This window comes from Eriocheir sinensis, unplaced genomic scaffold (assembly GCF_024679095.1).
Source record: "Eriocheir sinensis breed Jianghai 21 unplaced genomic scaffold, ASM2467909v1 Scaffold215, whole genome shotgun sequence".
NCBI classification, from domain to species: domain Eukaryota; kingdom Metazoa; phylum Arthropoda; class Malacostraca; order Decapoda; family Varunidae; genus Eriocheir; species Eriocheir sinensis.
In genome coordinates, this window is record NW_026111516.1 from 171,616 (window position 1) to 190,644 (window position 19,029).

Consider the following 19,029-nt stretch of genomic DNA (forward strand, 5'->3'; position numbering starts at 1 on the left):
ACTTTAGAGTTCAAATAGTCAAAGAATTTTATATAGTTATTAGAGTTAGGCGAGAGATAAACAGCACAGATGTATTTAGTAATAGAATGACAATGAAGTCTTAGCCAGATGGTGGAAAATTCTGAATAGTCAAGGTCGTGGGCACGAGAGCAAGTAATGTCGTTGCGCACTTACACGCAACATCCAGCTTTGGATTGAAATTTAGGATAGAGATAGTAGGAGGGAACAGAGTAGAGATTGCTGTCAGTAGCCCCAGAAACCTGTGTTTCGGTGAGGAAAAGAAGGTGAGGTTTAGAGGAGGAGAGATGGTGTTCCAAAGAATGAAAATTAGAACGAAGACCGAGAATGTTGCAGAAATTGATAAGAAAGAGGTTCGATGAGTTATCAAGGCACCTTGTGAGGGTAACTACCAACTTAGCGGGCGAACGACCGGGGCACTCCTGCCGCCCGCTCGCATCTTGCCGTTCGAAGCCGTTCAACTACCGAAGCGCTGCGAACCATCGCTACACTCCCGCTGCTCGTTCGCCTGACGCCGTTCGACGCCTCGGTCGGCTGAACCACCGAGGCTTCTCAACCCGCTGTGGGAGGCGACTTGGCGGGCACCAGCGCCTTCCTTGTCAGACAGCGGCCGAGCCTCGCTCTGAACACTTGATTCTACTACGGCTCCAGCCCTGCTCTCACTCGGGCTAACTCAGATACCGTGGGCTCGTTCTGGGTGCCTTACCTCTCTCCTCTCCACGCCCTGAACTCCCGTTACTGCTGTGAATCTGACGCCCCTTCTCCTCCTGGGCCTCCCTCGTCTACCACGTCTACACTACTCAAAGGACGAAGCTGTGCTGCCTCGTCATTGCCACTCATAGGAGGAGACGCCCAGAAGAGGAAGAAGCCGTGTAACGGGTCATTGCTGAGTCCGGCGTGCTGAAGCCTTCGTGTTGGAGACTTCAGATTGTGGGGCTGTTTTGGGGTTTCTACTGTATATAAAGTAAACTGGTGTCTAACCATTTATCTTGTTGTTTGTTATCCCTTCTGATTACAGCACTCAACACTGGAACCTTGACATGTGGCGACCTCGCCAGGATTGGGTCAACTGTTAATCGGAAGGGTTGGCTTGTTAAGTCGGCTTTGCGCGCCACTTGCTGTCTGCGGCCCGGAAGTGAGTGTTTAATGCTTTACCGTTTTTTTTTGGGCTGCTGTATGCCCACGGTGGGATTTGTTGGTGCTGCCATAGCACTTTTTCAGCCCTTGTGCTGACCTTATCACCCAATCACTCGTTTGAGTATTGGGTGGCCTTCTACGCCCCTTAGTACCCTTTTTGCAGTTTTTTTTGCTAATTTTTCTTGTTTCCTTTTGTGTCTTGATTCTTCACGTTTGTTTTGCTTCTGTTACACTTTCTTTGTCTGTTTTTTTTGTTGGGTTTTTGTTCTTTGTCTGATTTCTTGTTGCATTTCTTGTTCTTTATTGGGTCTTATTGGTGTCATTGTCTGTTGGGTTTATACTTTTTTTGCTTTGTTGTCCATAGTAATCATGTCGAGTTTTGATGTTTTTAAAGCTCAGGCTGTAGCCTTGGGGCTGGAGGGTGAGAATCTCGGTCGCTACGTCGTCCAGCAGCAAGCCATCGAGAGGGACGAGCGAGCTGCCGAGAGAAAGGAAAAGCGTCTCCTAGCTGAGAGAGAGGAAAAGCGTCTCCTAGCTGAGAGAGAGGAAAAGCGTCTCCTAGCTGAGAGAGAGGAAAAGCGTCTCCTAGCTGAGAGGGAAGAAAAGTGTCTCCTAGCTGAGAGGGAAGAAAAGCGTCTCCTAGCTGAGAAAGAAGAGCGGGCTGCCGAGAGAGAGAGTTCCAACTTGCCAAGATACAAGTGGAAAAAGAAACAGAACTCGCCCGTGTCGTCGCCCAGGGGAAAACGGCTTCTCCTTCCTGCGAGAACGTGAGAGGACCGAAATTGCCCACCTACCAAGAGGGAGAGGACATCAACAACTGCCTCGTCTGTTTTGAAAGGGTGGCTGAACTTCTACGGATCGACAAGGATAGCTACGCTGCGAGGTTGGGTTGTCTCCTCACGGGTAAGGCCACTGAACTGTTTACTTCCCTGTCAGCTGACATAACCGAAAATTACGCTCTTTTGAAGAAAGCTCTCCTCACGGGGTTTAGTAAACGGCGGACAACTATCGTCAAGACTTCCGTCACGCCAGGATTAGAGTTGGGGAAAACTACCAGCAGTTATCCATCCACCTTACTCGGTTGTTCCAGGCGTGGTTGGAAGCCTCTGACGTCCCCTGCACTTATGAAGAGCTCCGGAAGTTTATGCTCCTGGATCAGTTTCTCACTAATCTTACCTCAGATTTGAGGATCTTCATCAAGGAGCGCCGGCCGAAACATCTTCCCGATACAGTGAGACTTGCCGACGACTGGTCGTCCGCCCGCAACGCCTACCCGAAAGCTTCATCTCCTAATTCCCGAGACCACTCTAAGGCTGCTTCGCCCACGAAATCTTCAGAGTCCTCTCCGGGAGCCTCCGCCAAGACCTCTGCCCAGCCCAGTACAACAACCCTGAGGTGTCACCAATGCGGGGAGGAAGGCCATCTACGTCCGCGCTGCCCGAAGAATCCCCGCGCCTTCAAAAATGTCGAACCTGCTAAACCATCATATCAGGTAGGCTTTTGCCTTTGTGACGAAAGTGTCCCGAAGTTTTCTGTTTCGGGCACTGTTAACGGGTCTTGGAGCTCCAACATCATCAGGGATACTGGCTGTTCCTGTGTGATCGTCTCTGAAGACTTACTACCTGATGTAGATGTTGAGAGTTGTCCAAAGGTCTCCCTTGCTGACTACCTAGGACGAGTGGACAAGTTTCCCGTGGTGAGGTGCCACTTAAGCTGTCCCTACTTCACCGGTTGGACTGAGGTGGTACGAGCTTCTATTAAGTTTGTTGGGGCCCTCATCGGAAACGTCCCTGGGGTAAGGGATCCCCATGACCCTGACTCTTCTCAATCCCCATCTGATTCTTCCAGAACATCCTCACCTTCAAAGTTGCCGCGAGGGATTTCTACTCCTCGTGTTCCGACGTCCCCGGCAGCCATCCAGGTACACGCCGTTACCACTCGTGCTGGTAGGTTGAAGAGGCTTCATCCGCTTGTCCTTCCGGAACCTTTACCTCCTTCAGTAACCCCTCAAGACTTCTCCCAGCTTCAAGCCTCCTGTGCCTCCTTAGCAGCGATACGGCAGAAAGCCTCTTCTGGACACGTCGACAAAGCAAGGAACGGATCCTCCTTCCAGTACTTGTATCGCAACGGACTTCTGTACAGGAAGTGCCTCACCTCCCCGCTTTTCAACAAGGTAGGCCAACACTGTCTAGTTGTGCCATGGGTTTCCCGTCAAATCATCCTCTCTGCGGCCCACCAGAGTCCCTTGGCCAGACATTTCTCTCGTCATAAGATGGAGATGAAGATCTTTCAACATTTCTTCTGGCCAGGTATAGGAGCAGACATCCGTACTTACTGTCGTTCCTGTGATAAGTGCCAACGGATGTCGGGGAGAGGTCGTGTACGTCCTGTCTCCCTCCAACCTTTACCTGTCGTTACAGAACTTCTTCCACAAGTTGCCATCGACCTCGTTGGACCCTTGTCTCCGCCAGCTACGGAAGGACCTCTTGTCAGCCCCGTTCCCGTAGTGGAGGAGCCATCACCTGATGCCAGCTCCACAGAACTTCCCATCGATGAACCACTTATGGACGACCGGGATGTATTCTCCGCCCCGCCTGGCTGTACTTCAACGATTCAGCAGGACATCGTCCGGGTGTTGAGATGGGCCTTGGGTCTACCGGCCTACAGGTACCGTGTCGTCCATATGGCCGGGAAGGATAATGTGGGGGCCGATTTATTGAGTAGACTTCCTGCATAAGTCACTCCTCCTGTTTCCTCGTCAGTTTCCCCCCTGTTTTTAGTTTATTGGCTTATGTTCTTTTTTCTTTCCACTTGGTAGTTGTTTGTGGAATCTACCTGGATTAAATTCTTGTATGGGGGCCTGTGTGATGCAACTACCAACTTAGCGGGCGAACGACCGGGGCACTCCTGCCGCCGGCTTGCATCTTGCCGTTCGAAGCCGTTCAACTACCGAGGCGCAGCGAACCATCTGCTACTCTCCCGCTGCTCGTTCGCCTGACGCCGTTCGACGCCTCGGTCGGCTGAACCACACTGGGAACGCGAATGATAAAGTTCTACAAGATGAATAACGTTCTAAAGGAAAAAAACTAATGACATGTATACTGAACACTAAAGAGCAAAAAAGACGGTCATTGATATGGCCTCAGAAAAGGTGACACACCCGAACCTCAACATTTCCTTTGTTTATGGTTGAGGTAGTGTTTTGTGGGAAGGGGTTGCAGGCCCTTCCCTATACAACCCAGATCAATGGTAGGCGGTGGCTGAGTGGTAGTGTGCTGGGCCCACATTCACCACGTGATGGACGACGCGAGTTCGAATCTCCACGCTACCACTCGGATTTTTCAGTCACCGCCGAGTGGCTTAAAACTACCCACATGCTGTCCTGAAGACCACCCATCAACCCGGACTCTAGAGGAAGCCGTCCAAGCGAATCAAGAACGAGTTCCGGGGGGCAGCATGAGCCAATGCAAGATGGCGCCACTATAGACATTCGCCTGCGCCAGAACGGGCTGGGCCGACCATCAGGCCCCACCTGGAAGAAGCCTTGGGAGGACCATCAGGCCCCACCGGAAAGATGCCTACCGGCGCAATAGGCAACAACGTAAAAAAAAAAAAAACAAACAAAGTGAATCAAGAACGAGTTCCTGGGGGCAGCATGAGCCAAGAGAAGATGGCGCCACTATAAACGCTTGCCTGCGCCATGACGGACTGGGGCCGAACACCATCCAAGCCCCTCAAGCAAGCCTACCGGCGCTATAGGTGTAGATGTAAAAAAAAAAAGGGATGGAGTGATTGCTAATTGTGGGCAAGGACACAGGATCAATTGAGAGAGCGAATACCCCAGCCACCCATTAAGGAGTATGAAAAATGAGAGAAAATATGAGAAGCAGCTTAGAGAGGTTGAGGACGGTGCACTGCTCCTCTTGATAGACGAGACCCTACGTTTTTTTTTTTTTTTTTTTTTTTTTTTTTTACGTCGTGGCCGATTGTGCCGGTAGGCTTCTTCCCGGTGGATCCTGATGGTCGGCCCAAGGCTTCTTCCCGGTGGGGTCTGATGGTCGGCCCAAGGCTTCTTCCCGGTGGGGCCTGATGGTCGGCCCAAGGCTTCTTCCCGGTGGATCCTGATGGTCGGCCCAAGGCTTCTTTCCGGTGGGGCCTGATGGTCGGCCCAGCCCGTTCTGGTGCAGGCGAGTGTTTATAGTGGCGCCATCTTGCATTGGCTCATGCTGCCCTCCCGGAGCTCATCTTTAATCCTAGAATCTAGAGTCCGGGTTGATAGGTGGTCTTCTGGACAGCATGTGGGTAGTTTTAAGCCACTCGGGCGGGGATTGAACTCGAGTTGTCCTGAACGCGGCGCCGTCATGCTATCCATTCAGCCACCGCCTCCCCGTAATCAGTAACATCAGTCAATCAATAAGTCAATAGAGTTATACGCCCAAGGGGTGCATCGCCTTGCCCGCAATGCGACGCCAAGCCTGGGTGTGGTCCCTTTCTCATTCCAAGTACCTCCTGGTAAGATTTATCGACTTGTTCAAGGCGTAAAAGCCGTGGGCGTATATTTGGCCTGCTCCACTCAGAATTGTCTCTAACAGAAACGATCCGATGAGCAGGGTCGGTTTCTGGGTAGCGTGCCACATACTCGTTTAGCTGGAGTTGGCGTTGAACGACTGTGCAGGTAACATTACTCGAATCAGTCTCTCCGAGTAGTCGCCGGTTTGACGCAAAGTCATCCCAGCGATATCCCATGATTCTGCGTAGACTCTTATTACCATAGGCATCAATCCGCTCTCTAATTCCCTATTTAGTGTCCATGTTCCGAACCATAGAGTAAGTTCAAGCGACTTAACCCGGTAGCAGCGACGGGCCAAATTTGTGGCTTTACCGTGTAGCAGCGATGGGCCAAATTTCTGCCATGATATAAACCCCCGAAAATAGATGATGCATAAACTGATCACATATGCGTTGATATATATAATGAAATGATTTGCTTGTGTGATGATTCTTTCTCATTATTTTGCTTAGAGGGACCTTTAACCTAACCTAACCTAACCTAACCTAACCTAAGAAACATGACCCCCGCAGCTACCGGGTTAAAGATCCAGATCTTTTTTCTTCTACACAGGTCCTTCTGCGACACCATATACTCATGCTAAGCGAGTTGATAACACCGTGGGTCAAGCCAATCCACCATAAAAATGCCAGGCGAGACCCACACGCATGAAAAGACTGTACTGTTTCATTTAGTAAGTCTCCAGATACCTGTACCTTGGTCTTGGCCCAGGAGACCTTAAATCCCAAAGGCTTCGCTCCTCTTGCAGTGTCTCGAAACGTCACTAGAACCTCCAGCGACACTGCAATGATTACTGCAATACAAATACAAATGTTGAAAAGCGATAGGGCACTCCAGCCCCACTCCAGCATTCACATGGAAGAAGCTGGACAACCCCCCTCCCCCATTCCACAGCAATCTCAGCCCCAGAATGCAGGCCATTCAGGAAAACATTGTGTCTTGTAGGAATCCTTCGGAGTCGCAGGAGATCCCAGAGTACTTCACAATGCACTGAATCAAATGCCTTCTTGAAATCGACATAGGCTGGAAACATCCCCTGTCGAAATACACGTCGACGCTCCACCATTACGCGAAGCGCTAGAATACGATCAGCTCTCGACGTACCATGCGTGCACCCGGACTGTCAGGTCTCTGCAGCTTCAGCAGCTGGTTTTCTCCTCGTTTAACATGATTTCTTCAATAATATCTTCTGACCACCATTTCTTCAGTACCATATAGTTTTCTTCTCCACTTAGCTTTCTGTCTTTCAACAACACACTGACCAATAACTTTAATACAATACCGTTCGCACTATCTCCTGACACTTTCTTTATTGATATCATTTCAGCATCCATATTCAGTATGACCCTTTTACAGGTACGCGATGGTCCTTTCGCCGTTCCACAGAGAGCATCTGATGGAGGAAATGGAAACGTGGACGGTTCGGCAGCGCATTACTCTTCCACACACTCAGGATACCTTTTACTGGTGCCACATTGAGAAGATTCCGTCGTGGAAGGAGAAACACCAATACATTGGGGTACGTGCGAAAGTGGATGACCATTAGTGTGTATGTGTGTGTGTGTGTGTGTGTGTGTGTGTGTGTGTGTGTGTACTACTACTACTACTACTACTACTACTACTAATGACAATAATAATAATAATAATAATAATAATAATAATAATAATAATAATAACTAGACGCATAGCACTCGGAAAGTGCACACCTCCGCCAAAGATCGTCCTGAAAATTAGTATGGGCATCAACTGTGATCCTATGCATCACATGGAAGCCTTTGTTACGAAATTTGATGAAATTCTATTTTATTGGAAACTTTGAACTTGGGCGAGCTTTTCGAGGTCAAGGTCAAAGATCAAGGTAAGGGCCATGCAAGGTGCATCATATGGAAGCATTTGTTTCGAAATTTCATGAAATTCTATTTTTTTAAACTTTGACCTTGGGCGAACTTTTCGAGGTCAAGGTCAAAGGTCAAGGTCAAGGTGCGTCTTTCCATGAGCTAAAATATGAACTAAGTCTGAAGTCTCTACGATGACGAGAACCGAAATTATGGCCAATCTGACGTTTTGTGCGACCTTGACTTTGACCTTTGACCTTTGACATAAAAAAATAATGGGTTCTATTCTGGATGGACAGGAAGCTTCCCTGAAAAAAATGGTTGAGATATCCGCAAAACTGTGCACAGGAGACTGTACACGAACAAACAAACAAATAAATAAAAATATTGACCGAACCGAAAACCTAACCTCTTTCCAACTTCGTTGACGGAGGTAATAATAACAATAATAATAGTAATATAATAAACGGTTTATTTAGTTATGGCAGCCGTCAGACTGAAAATTTACATATTAGAAATACATTTCAATTAAAATTTGCTAACGATAACAAGTACACACACAAAAAAAATGGGGGACGGGAAACGAGGGTCTGACATGTCTGTGGGAAGGTTGGGGTGATGGTACTTGGGGTGGGAGGTTGGTGATGGGGAAGGTGTAGTGTGGTGGTATCGGAAGGGGGGAAGGGGCGGTTCCTTCTAGATAACGATTACGTCAAGTGAGGTGTTAATCCTCACTCAGGTCAGACGCTGGTTCAGGTGACAGCTGCTGGTGGGATGCAAGTGGACAGTATATGGGAGGTAACTCAGGTTACCCAGGTGCTAAGCTTAGTAAGCTCCTGTGCCGCTTGGTTGTTGTATCTGCTGCTTGTGGGAACAAGTGCACAGCCCTGGTGAAGGTGCTGAACATCTTGCTCCAACCTGAATAACGAAGCTGCCACACTGCACTGTCACTTGAACTAACCTTTCCCTGATGCTGCTGGAGCCTGAGCGTGTCGGCAGGCACGCTGTGGTTGACTATAGTCTGTTCAGAGCATGAAGGCGGTTCAGGGTGGAGCTGGTATCGTCGTTTACCTCTAGCCATGCTGCCAAATCAGCCTTCGTACATGCGTCTCTCTCTCTAATTTCCCATCCATGTGCTATTTGAAAGTGATAATTTATATTTTCTGTATATAGTAAAGGAAGCTACATAGCACAATGAGTGTCGATGTTTAGAATTATAACAACGATTTGTATAAATTATATGACATGTGGCAGAGATTTTTTTCCCATGTTGCCACGTTGTGGTGGTGGTGGTCGGCATGTCCCCCTAGGTACCTCCCCCGGGTCGAGAGGGAAAGAGAGGGAGAGAAAGAGAGATAAACAGGTGGGTTGTGGGTGGGTAGGTAGGGAGAGAGTGCTAATCTGATAATTGGCGGTCGAACTGGTAGCGCCGCACTCATGGGGATTCCGGAATCTGCCACACCCTGAACCGCCTTCATGCTCTGAACAGACTATAGGCGTTGTTTGTTGACGAACAGCTCTTACTACCCTCGCAGCACCACTAACACACTGCACTCACTGTATGTCTGTATAATGTCACAGCATTTCACAAATGTTTTATTGAATAATGAATTTCTTGAATAAATGGGAAGAGGCGGGGGAATAGGGAGCGAACGAAGAGGGTTAAGAGGCTGGTCCTATGGCTGCTATGGGGAGTGCCATGTGACACGTCTTGACCCCGTGAGGTCAAGACAAATTGTGTGTGTGTGTGTGTGTGTGTGTGTGTGTGTGTGTGTGTGTGTGTGTGTGTGTAATTCACCACCATGGCCTCGTTATCGCCAGCAAGTAGAACAAGGCTCATTTATCATAGGGGAAGGATGGGAGGAGAGGCCCTGCTCGCAGCGCCCTTCACCAGTGAATGAATGAGGTTCGCCAGTGATTGAAGTTTGCCAGTCAGACTCTGGTGCCCCGCCCAGTATTGGCAAAAGCAAGCTTGTCACACTGCGCTGCGTGGTATTTCCATGGAGGCTGGATGGGAATTACACAAGTGTATTATTTTATTTTAGTTTTATTTAAGGCAAAAGTGAGTAAAACCATTAAAATGTAAAGTAAATGTGAGAATTTTTTTTTTCTAAATGATTGTAAGTACATGGAGAGAGAGAGAGAGAGAGAGAGAGAGAGAGAGAGAGAGAGAGAGAGAGAGAGAGAGAGAGTACATGTTATTGATCAGTAAAGTGAATTACTTTTGTGTATATAGGAGACTCCTTGCTCAAACTCTGTCCTGCGACATGGCAGTGATCTGTTTACCAATATAGTGACATCTCACCTGCAAATATTTTTCTGCAACTGCCTTATCAATATGTGTAAATGATTTACATTGGGCCTTGTTATACATATGGTCGCTAAGATTAGAGAATATGGTTTAACTGACATGAGTCTGAAAGGCTGCAATTACCATGTAATGGAAGTCCACTCTCTCCCTTGTAAAATGCGGAGATTTTTTGTTGGCCTTAATTTCTCTATTTTTTTTTTTTAACTTGTTACAGATAAATCTATTACATCGTCTGTAGGATGTAGTCCTCTTCCTTTGATTTCAAGACTGATAAGGGAGTAGATTGAGGAGGCAGTGACGTCTCATAAGGCTAAAGCGTCAATACAGGCCACGCAATGCAAAGATCTTCCAAGACTGTGCATGAAGTCCAGAAGACCACCTATCAACCCGGACTCTAGATTCTAGGATTAAAGATGAGCTCCGGAAGGGCAGCATGAGCCAATGCAATATGGCGCCACTATAAACACTCGCCTGCGCCAGAACGGGCTGGGCCGACCATCAGGTCCCACCGGGAAGAAGCCTTGGGCCGACCATCAGGATCCACCGGGAAGAAGCCTACCGGCGCAATAGGCCGCGACGTTAAAAAAAATAAAAATAAATGACGAAGCTGGCAATGTAGGCAACAATTTTGTTGGAGCACTTTGATAGGTGTGAAGCAGTGGGCATGTACAGTCGAATTGTATAATATTATATTATATTAATATATAATGTAGTTAGAAATATACCAGATTACATACATTCATTCAATGAAATGAATGAATGTCTTCTGATACATGATGATGATGATGATGGCGAGGTAAAAACATCACGTCTTTTCTTTTTTTCTTTTTAAACTTTGAAAATAGTGTCTGTGTGTGTGTGTGTGTGTTCTTCTTCTTCTTTCTTCTCCACCCCTTCACCCCTGGGGGAGGGGTTTTGTCACGGTGGACGGCCCGTCGCAGGGAACCCGCCGCGGGCGTGCGGCGGGTGGGGTGCTCTTCCGTCGCCGCCCTCAGCACCGGGTATAAACCCTAATAAGTGCAGTATATTTTTAAATGTATCATAGTTTGATAAAACTTAGAGTTGTTCTTTGACTAAATTTGAAAAAAAAAAAAAGCTGTCAAAATGTAGCGACAGAGCCTAAAAAAAAAATTTATATTAAGCGTTGAATAGCCGACTGTACTACACGTAAACATTTTCCTCTGCATGTACTTTAGTTGTTTCATCTTTAGCTCTGCTTTTCACACAAAAAGTGCTTATAATCTTAACATAATACTGAGTCACTGGATCATTACACAGGTTGGGCACAATTAGTATTGGCAAAGATTCCAGTGGAGGGAGTTATCACTCGCAGCGTCTAGCGTATCACTATGCACCAGTAACTTTTTATAGACAGCAGAAAACTGTCTAACTGTGGAATTATTATTGCATCCTCCCACATGCGTTACATTCCCCTCAAAACAGTCTTGCGGTGCAACCACATGCAGCGCAACAGATGAGCATGTTTCTTCTATTTTTTTCTTCACACACGTTGACACGTCCATCCAATTGACTCGTTGTATGCTGAATGAATGAAGAGAGCACCCAGGGTTGGGTCAAATCTAGCGTATGGTTAGGTTTATGATCAGTTCAGGTGAGGGCAAGAGAACGGCTGCTGTAACCTAATTTCTACCAGTACCAGTACTAGTAGGTAGTACCAGTGTGGCCGCCGGCCGATCAGAATCACCTCACTTTTTCCGTTCTTCAGCCCCTCCTCCCATCTTACCTCCATGCTTACGTATTATAGTCGATCTCTGCATGGGTATTGCTTGGGCCTTCACACATCACACACCCCATTCCCCTTGCTCAAGGGGGCCAGTAACCACTCCGTGTTAGCGGTTGGCCTATAGCTACAATCTCGTGATGGCCAAAAAAGAAAAAAAAATATCAAACTTTGTTGGGTCCGTGAGTCTATCTAGGCACTTCATTTCAGTTGTCCTTGTTAATACTACCCTTTTTTTTAAAACACCTCAATTACAATCTCACGCAGTCTACGTCTTTCCAATGAATGCAAGTTAAGTTGTTTTAGTTTTTCTTTGCTCGTGCTTCGAGGGAATCTATATCCTTCCTGTAACGTGGGCACCAAAACTGAATAGCATAATCTAGGTGAGGACTAACCGGTGCCTAACACAGGTTATAAGGGAAACTTCTGAGCTTCGGTTTCTCACGCTTCTCGAAATAATGCCCAAGACTATTAGCGCGGTTTCTGGTGGCAATGCATTGATTTGTGGGTCGAAAAATAGAGCTCAAACCAAACCAAACCTAACCTAACCTAACCTAGAGGAAGAATAAAGAAAGGAAGAACACAGAGAGAGAGGAGCAGAGAGGAGGGGGCCTAGCATAATGAAACCTAGTCTAGTCCAAACCAAACCTAACCTAACCTAGCCTAACCTAGAGGAAGAATAAAGAAAGGAAGAACAGAGAGACAGGATAAGAGAGGAGAGGGCCTAGCATAATGAAACCTAGTTCACACGCACACCAAATCCCTCTCGCAGATGGAGTGGTTAAGAAGTCGTATGTTATTCCATGTGTAATTACTTTGGCACTTTACTATGGCAAAGCTGAGGGGTGGAAAGGCTCCTACTATCTGTAACATCAGTGTAGAGCTGCTCAAAGCTGCAAGTGAAGCCATGATCCGTGGGTTGCACGCGGTCTTGACTGCCGCATGGCAATCCAGTACCATTCCTCCTGACTGGGAGAGGGGATTGGTCGCCCCTATCTGGAGAGGGAAAGGGGACCGTCAGGACTGCAACAACTACCGTGGTATTACATTGCTGAGTGTGCCAGGCAAGGTGTTTTTCAGTGGCACGTCAGCCCTCGTCGGGCGAGCAACTTGACCGGCACTTCCGCCGGTAGTAGACTGCCTGGTTGCTCGCCCGGCTCCTGCTACGGTCTGCTTCTGGGCGCCTGCCCGGGGCGCCAGAGCCTCCGTCGCTGCTCGACGGCTGCTACTCCTGTCTGTGGCGGCGGCGGAGGCATCCCCACCCCGTACCGAGCTTGCATCGCTCGCTCCGCCTTTCGGCCAAAGGCCCTGTCCCCCTATTAGGGGGAAAATCTGAAGAAGAAGAAGAAGAAGAAGCAAGGTGTTCACTCACCTTTTGCTGATGCGGATTCGCAGCCAGCTGCTGAAGCTGCAGACATGAGCAGTCTGGGTTCACGCCTGGTAAGTCGACAACTGATCATGTCCTAGTGATTCGCCTAATTGTGGTGCACCGACGTGAATTTCGATAAGGGATGGTTGCAGCTTATGACGATTTCAAGAAGGCGGTTGATTCAGTGCATCGCGAGACACTTTGGGATCTCCTGCGACACCGAGGGATTTCTATAAGAACTAGGTATGTTTTCCAGCTTCTTTCCCGTGAACGCGAGAATAAGGCAGGGCTGTGTATTTTCCCCATCGCTTTTCAACACTTCTGTGGACTGGGTACTAGGCAGAGTTGTGGACCAGAGTCACTGTTGAGCTTCCATTGGCTATACCAGGGTCACGGACCAGTGAGACATGGACACTGAATAGACTTGGAGAGCGGATTGATGCCTTAGTTAATAAGTGTCTACGCAGAATCGTGGAATATTTTCGAAATGACTATGTCAAATTGGTGACGATTTGTGCGATTAATTCGATTTATGTTATCCGCATAGTCCGTCAACGCAAACTCCGGCTATACGGGCATGAGGCACTCTGCTCAAAGCCGACTCTAGAGGCTCATCGTGTTGTTTGTGTGAAAAATAATCCTACATGGAAGAGGTCAAGGGGACGCTCACAGAGTTCGTGACTTGAGAAAGTCGATAGATCCTGCCAGGAAGTACTTAGGATGGGAATGGGGAATACAGAAGGACTTGCCCGGAGGTGTCCCCGGGCTTGGCCTTCGTAAGGTGGGTGAGGCGACGCACCCCCCGGCGTGTGCCCTCATTAATTGATTGATTGATTGCTTTGGGATTATTCACACCTAAGCCCTACCGGACTTTTTTTCTGTCTGATGTGCCTTCCTTGCTGTAAAAAGAAAAAAAAACTTTAAACGCTGCATTTGTCAGAAGTCTTTGGTGGGGCAATTTGTAGGAGTTTTGCTAAAATCATAATAAAACATAATTTTCGTCTTTATCTGCCGCTTCGTATACCGTTTTGTAAAATTTAGCAAGTCATTTAAAGAGTTTATGTTTCCAACTGATGTTAAGGCTGTGTTTTCTAGATTGTTACGGATGTGTTTGTCTATAATTGACTCGAATAAATTTCCTACTCCTTCGTTAATACTATTGCCATCGCTGACGTTGGTGGTAGGGTGGTAAGACTGAAAATATTGAATACTGCGGAAAAGCAATCGTTCATAAAGTCTGCAATGTGCTGGCTTTCAATTACTAATTAACCATCTCTGTCTGTTGAGGGGGCCAGAGAGGGAGAGAGGGATATATATATATATATATATATATATATATATATATATATATATATATATATATATATATATATATATATATATATATATATATTTTTTGAAACGTTGCTGCCTATTGCGCCGGTAGGCATCTTCCCAGTGGGGCCTGATGGTCGGCCCAAGGCTTCTTCCAGGTGGGGCTGATGGTCGGCCCAGCCCGTTCTGGAGTAGGCGAGTGTTTATAGTGGCGCCATCTTGCATTGGCTCATGCTGCCTCTCGGAACTCGTTCTTGATTCGCTTGGACGGCTTCCTCTAGAGTCCGGGTTGATGGGTGGTCTTCAGGACAGCATGTGGGTAGTTTTAAGCCACTCGGCGGTGACTGAAAAATCCGAGTGGTAGCGTGGGGATTCGAACCCGCGTCGTCCATCACGCGGTGAATTCGGGCCCAGTACGCTACCACCTACGCCACCGCCTACCCAGATATATATATATATATATATATATATATATATATATATATATATATATATATATATATATATATTATAGATAGATAGATAGATATATAGATAGATAGATAGATAGAGAGAGAGAGAGAGATAGAGAAAGATTTACATAGATTTTCATAGAAATTCAGACTACACAGACCTTTTTGTTCACACTAGTTGGTTTGTCCTTTTTTCATTTTCCTTATCTTTAAGTTTTCGCCCATGACGCCGGTAGGCTCTCTTGGTGGGACGCGGCACCGTCGCGCTATCAACTTAGCCACCGCCTACCTAAGTTATTATACATTAATCAGTTGCCTCCAAAACTTTTTCATTTCTGTTTTAGTAAATATTACGTCAATGTATTGCAGTGAGAGTTTGAGGTTTGACACGATTTTGACACCCAGGTCTTTGACGCATCGAACGCTTTCGAGTTTAATCACGCATTTCGTAATTGAACCTCTTGTTTTTTGTTCCAACTTGAAGAGCCAGGCACTTGACTATATTAAGGTCATCTCCCATTACTGGGAATAGGTAGGAAGACTTCTATAGAAACGGGCGGATGACCAGAGAGTAGCTAAGCATGCTGGGCGGTGGCTGCCTCGGATTTTTCGGTCACCGCCGAGTGGTTTCCGGACTCTAGAGGAAACCGTCCAAGTGAATTTAGACAAATTTCTCCAGAGGGGACTCCCCCTTAGACTTTCGTTCTATGAGGTGTAGTCTCACTTACCAAAACACAGGTTTTAAAGGCTATTGACAATAATCTCTACTCTGTTCACTCCTCCTATCTATATCCTAAATCTCAATCCAAAGCCGGAAGTTGCATCTACGTACGTAACGTCATCACTTGCTCTGGTGCCCACGACCTTGATTCTTCAGAATTTTCCGTCATATGGCTAAAACTTCATTGTCATTCCATTACTAAATACATCTGTGCTGTTTGTCTCTTACCTAAGTCTACCAAGCATGTCAAATTCTTTGACTTTTTGAACTTTGAAGTTGAGCACATCTTGACCCACTCTCCCCTCGCTGAAATTTCAACCTCAAAATTCAAAATACAATATGGCTAAACTTCAAGATACCTCGTAGTCGGGGGGGGGGGGGGGATAGATTTCAGTGTTCACCACCAGCTTTGGCTGTCATCCTCATTCACTGACCAACTTGATGAACAAGCCTACAACTTTGTCTATTCAATGATCTAGAGCAGGTAGCTCAGCACCTTAACGTATTCACGACCGCCTTGGACACACGCCCAACGTTCTTGACCTTTTCCAGACGTTTAACCCTTCGGTTTACTCTGTTAAACTGTTCTCTCCGTTGGGCTCCTCAGATCACAGCCTTATTTCTGTAATCTGTCCTATCCCTCCTGTGCAGCTTCTGGACCCACTGAAGAGGCGATGCAACTGGCATTTCGCTGCGGGTCGGCGGGACGACCTGAGGGTGTACTTTTTCGATTTCTCGTGGAATGTTTACTGCTTCCAGGAGAGAAACCCATCCGTGTGTGCCCAGCGCATCACAGAGGTGATTTTTTTATTTTTTTATTTTTACGTCTTGGCCTATTGCACCGGTAGGCTTCTTCCCGGTGGATCCTGATGGTCGGTCCAAGGCTTCTTCCCGGTGGGTCCTGATGGCCGGCCCAGCTCGTTCTGGCGCAGGCGAGTGTTTATAGTGGTGCCATCTTGCATTGGCTCATGCTGCCCTCCCGGAGCTCATCTTTAATCCTAGAATCTAGAGTCCGGGTTGATAGGTGGTCTTCTGGACAGCATGTGGGTAGTTTTAAGCCACTCGGCGGCGGCTGAAAAATCCCAGCTTGGTGGCACCGGTCGGGGACTGAACTCGTGTCCTCCTGAACGCGGGACCTACAGCCACCGCCTCTGAATTGGAGGCAAACATTCCACGTACTTTCTCTACACCTCATGCTAAAATGCCTTGCTTCAGTCACGCTTGCTCTGATGATTTCAAAGTTAGGGAAGCGGCTTACAAAAGGTACCAGAGCCTTCACACTCCTGCCTATCATTATCTTTACGTTTGTGCCCGGAATCGTGCCAAATCTATTTTCCGACTAATCAGAAACTCTTTTATCAATAGAAAGTGCCGCAACCTTGCTGTCTCTAATTCTTCCAGAGACCTTTAGTATTCAGTCAAAGATTTCTCACACAATTTTACTTCTTCATCTTTCCCTCCTCTCCTTAATCCTGACGGTAGCACCGCCGTCACGTTTGTCTCTAAGACTGAACTCTCCTCTCAATCATTCTGTAGAAACTCCACTCTGGACGATTCTGGGCATATTCCTCCTACTTATCCCCTCTTAGGTTCCACTTTGCTGTTATTAAGATTCTTAAGAATTATGCTTTCTATGGCCTCTCTGGCCGCAATCCCCAGAAGGCTAATGGGCCTGATGGAGTGCATCTTATTGTCCTTAAGAAAACTCTGCTTCCGAGCTGACACCCTGCCTGGTCAAACTCTTTCGTCTCTGCCTGTCAACATCTACCTTCTCTTCCTGGTGGAAGTACGCCTACATAGAGCCTGTGCCTTAAAAAAAGGGTGACCGCTCGCATCCCTCAAACTACCGTCCATTAACTTTACTTTCCTGTCCTTCTAAAGCTTTTAAAGCAATACTAAACTAGAAGATTCATAAGCATATGTCCACTTCTGATCTTCTATCTGATCGCCAGTATGTGTTCCGCAAGGGGCGTTCAACTGGTGATCTTACTTTCTTAATCGGCTCTTAGCCGTTTCGGTGAAACTTTCATAGTTCCCTTAGACATATCGACAGTTTTCGATGGAGTCTGGCTCAAATCTTTGCTTTCCAAACTTTCCTCCTACGGATTCTATTCCTCTCTCTGTACCTTTATCTTCAGTTTCCCGTCGGGCTGTGGTAGACGGTCACTGTTCTTCCCTTAAACCTATCAACAGTGGTGTCCCGTAGGGCTCTGTCCAATGACCCACTCTCTTCCTTTTATTCATCAATGATCTTTCCACAACATATTGCCCTATCCGCTCGTACACTGATGACTCTACTCTTCATTATTCAACTTCTTTTAACAGAAGCTCCTTCCAACAGGATTTATAAGACTCCAGATTGGAGACTGCAGAACGCTTAACATCAGACCTTGCTATCAGATTTGATTGGGGTAGGAGGAACCTGATGTTCTTCAACGCCTCAAAAACTCAATTTCTCCACCTAGCAACTCGACACCTGTCTCCTTCCCCCACACTAAACATCCTCTGTCTATCCTTATCTCAAACTGGAAGCTTCATATCTCTTCTCTTACTAAATCAGCTTCCTAAAGATAAGGCATTCTGTATCGTCTGCGCCAGTTCTTTTGCCTCGCACGGATGCTGTAGTAAGGCTCTTCGTCACATCAACTCCTCTTCTCTTACTGACAGCCTCCTTCCTCGTCCCTGCTGCACCCGACTTTCTATACACTTACCCATCCCTATACTGCCCAAATCCCTTAGGCAAGAGTTGATCAGCACTTTCATTCTTTTCTCCCTTCTGCTGGTAAACTTTGGAACAACCTTCTTTTGTCTGTATATCTTCTTGACCTCTTTCTAGAGGAAAGTGTCAAGACACCTTATCTCCTGAAATTGACCTCTCCATTGGCCTCTTGTTCTAGTTGCTTCTGTTGGAGCAGCGCCTGGCGGACTTTTTTTTTGTTGCTTATTTGTTTCGTGGCTTAGACCTGTTTCCCTTGCATAAAGAAAAAGAGCAGACGAAGCAGAATTTTTATGGAAATCTTCTTGTTGACTTTATGTGTCTTCGTCATTGAGGACCGAGTTACCAATCTTTACGCATGAGATTGGTGAGTCTAACGTCCACATCTGCGGGCGATGGACTCTACCATGCCTTTCCTGCATGGTTTCACTTGCAAATTTATCTTTGACTCTATTTAGGAACAGTAAATTGCCCATGACTTTCTTATACATTTCGTGGATGTGCACATCAATGTTTATGTAACAGTCTATCATGACACTATAATAAGGCCGTATTACTAAACATTTCGTCGCCCAAGTACACATATTTGACAAGGCTTTCGTAGGTGTTGTGGACATTTCCAGGAGTAGTTTTATGACCCAGGTGGTAGTTTGACCCTTCTTCTGTACCCTAAACCTGAAGAAACACTCATAAGAACCCGACTGCCCCCCTCTTTAACCTTTAGAAATAGCTGATGTGTGAAGCCAACGTGTCTTATAATACCGACCTAAGGTTCTTTACGTGTGTGAAGGGAATGATGGAAATGTTATCATAGATAATTTTAATATAAAAAGGTATCCGTTTGC

At 46.8% G+C, this 19,029-nt stretch overlaps 1 protein-coding gene across 1 annotated transcript in view; it reads left to right on the forward strand.

Moving 5' to 3' along the window:
• LOC126990855 (DBH-like monooxygenase protein 1) overlaps positions 1-19,029 on the forward strand; it is a 66,482-nt gene that overhangs the window by 13,892 nt on the left and 33,561 nt on the right. The window contains exon 3 of the mRNA XM_050849507.1: positions 7,082-7,244. Coding sequence (XP_050705464.1) covers positions 7,082-7,244 — 163 coding nt within the window. The remainder of the gene's footprint in view (positions 1-7,081; positions 7,245-19,029) is intronic.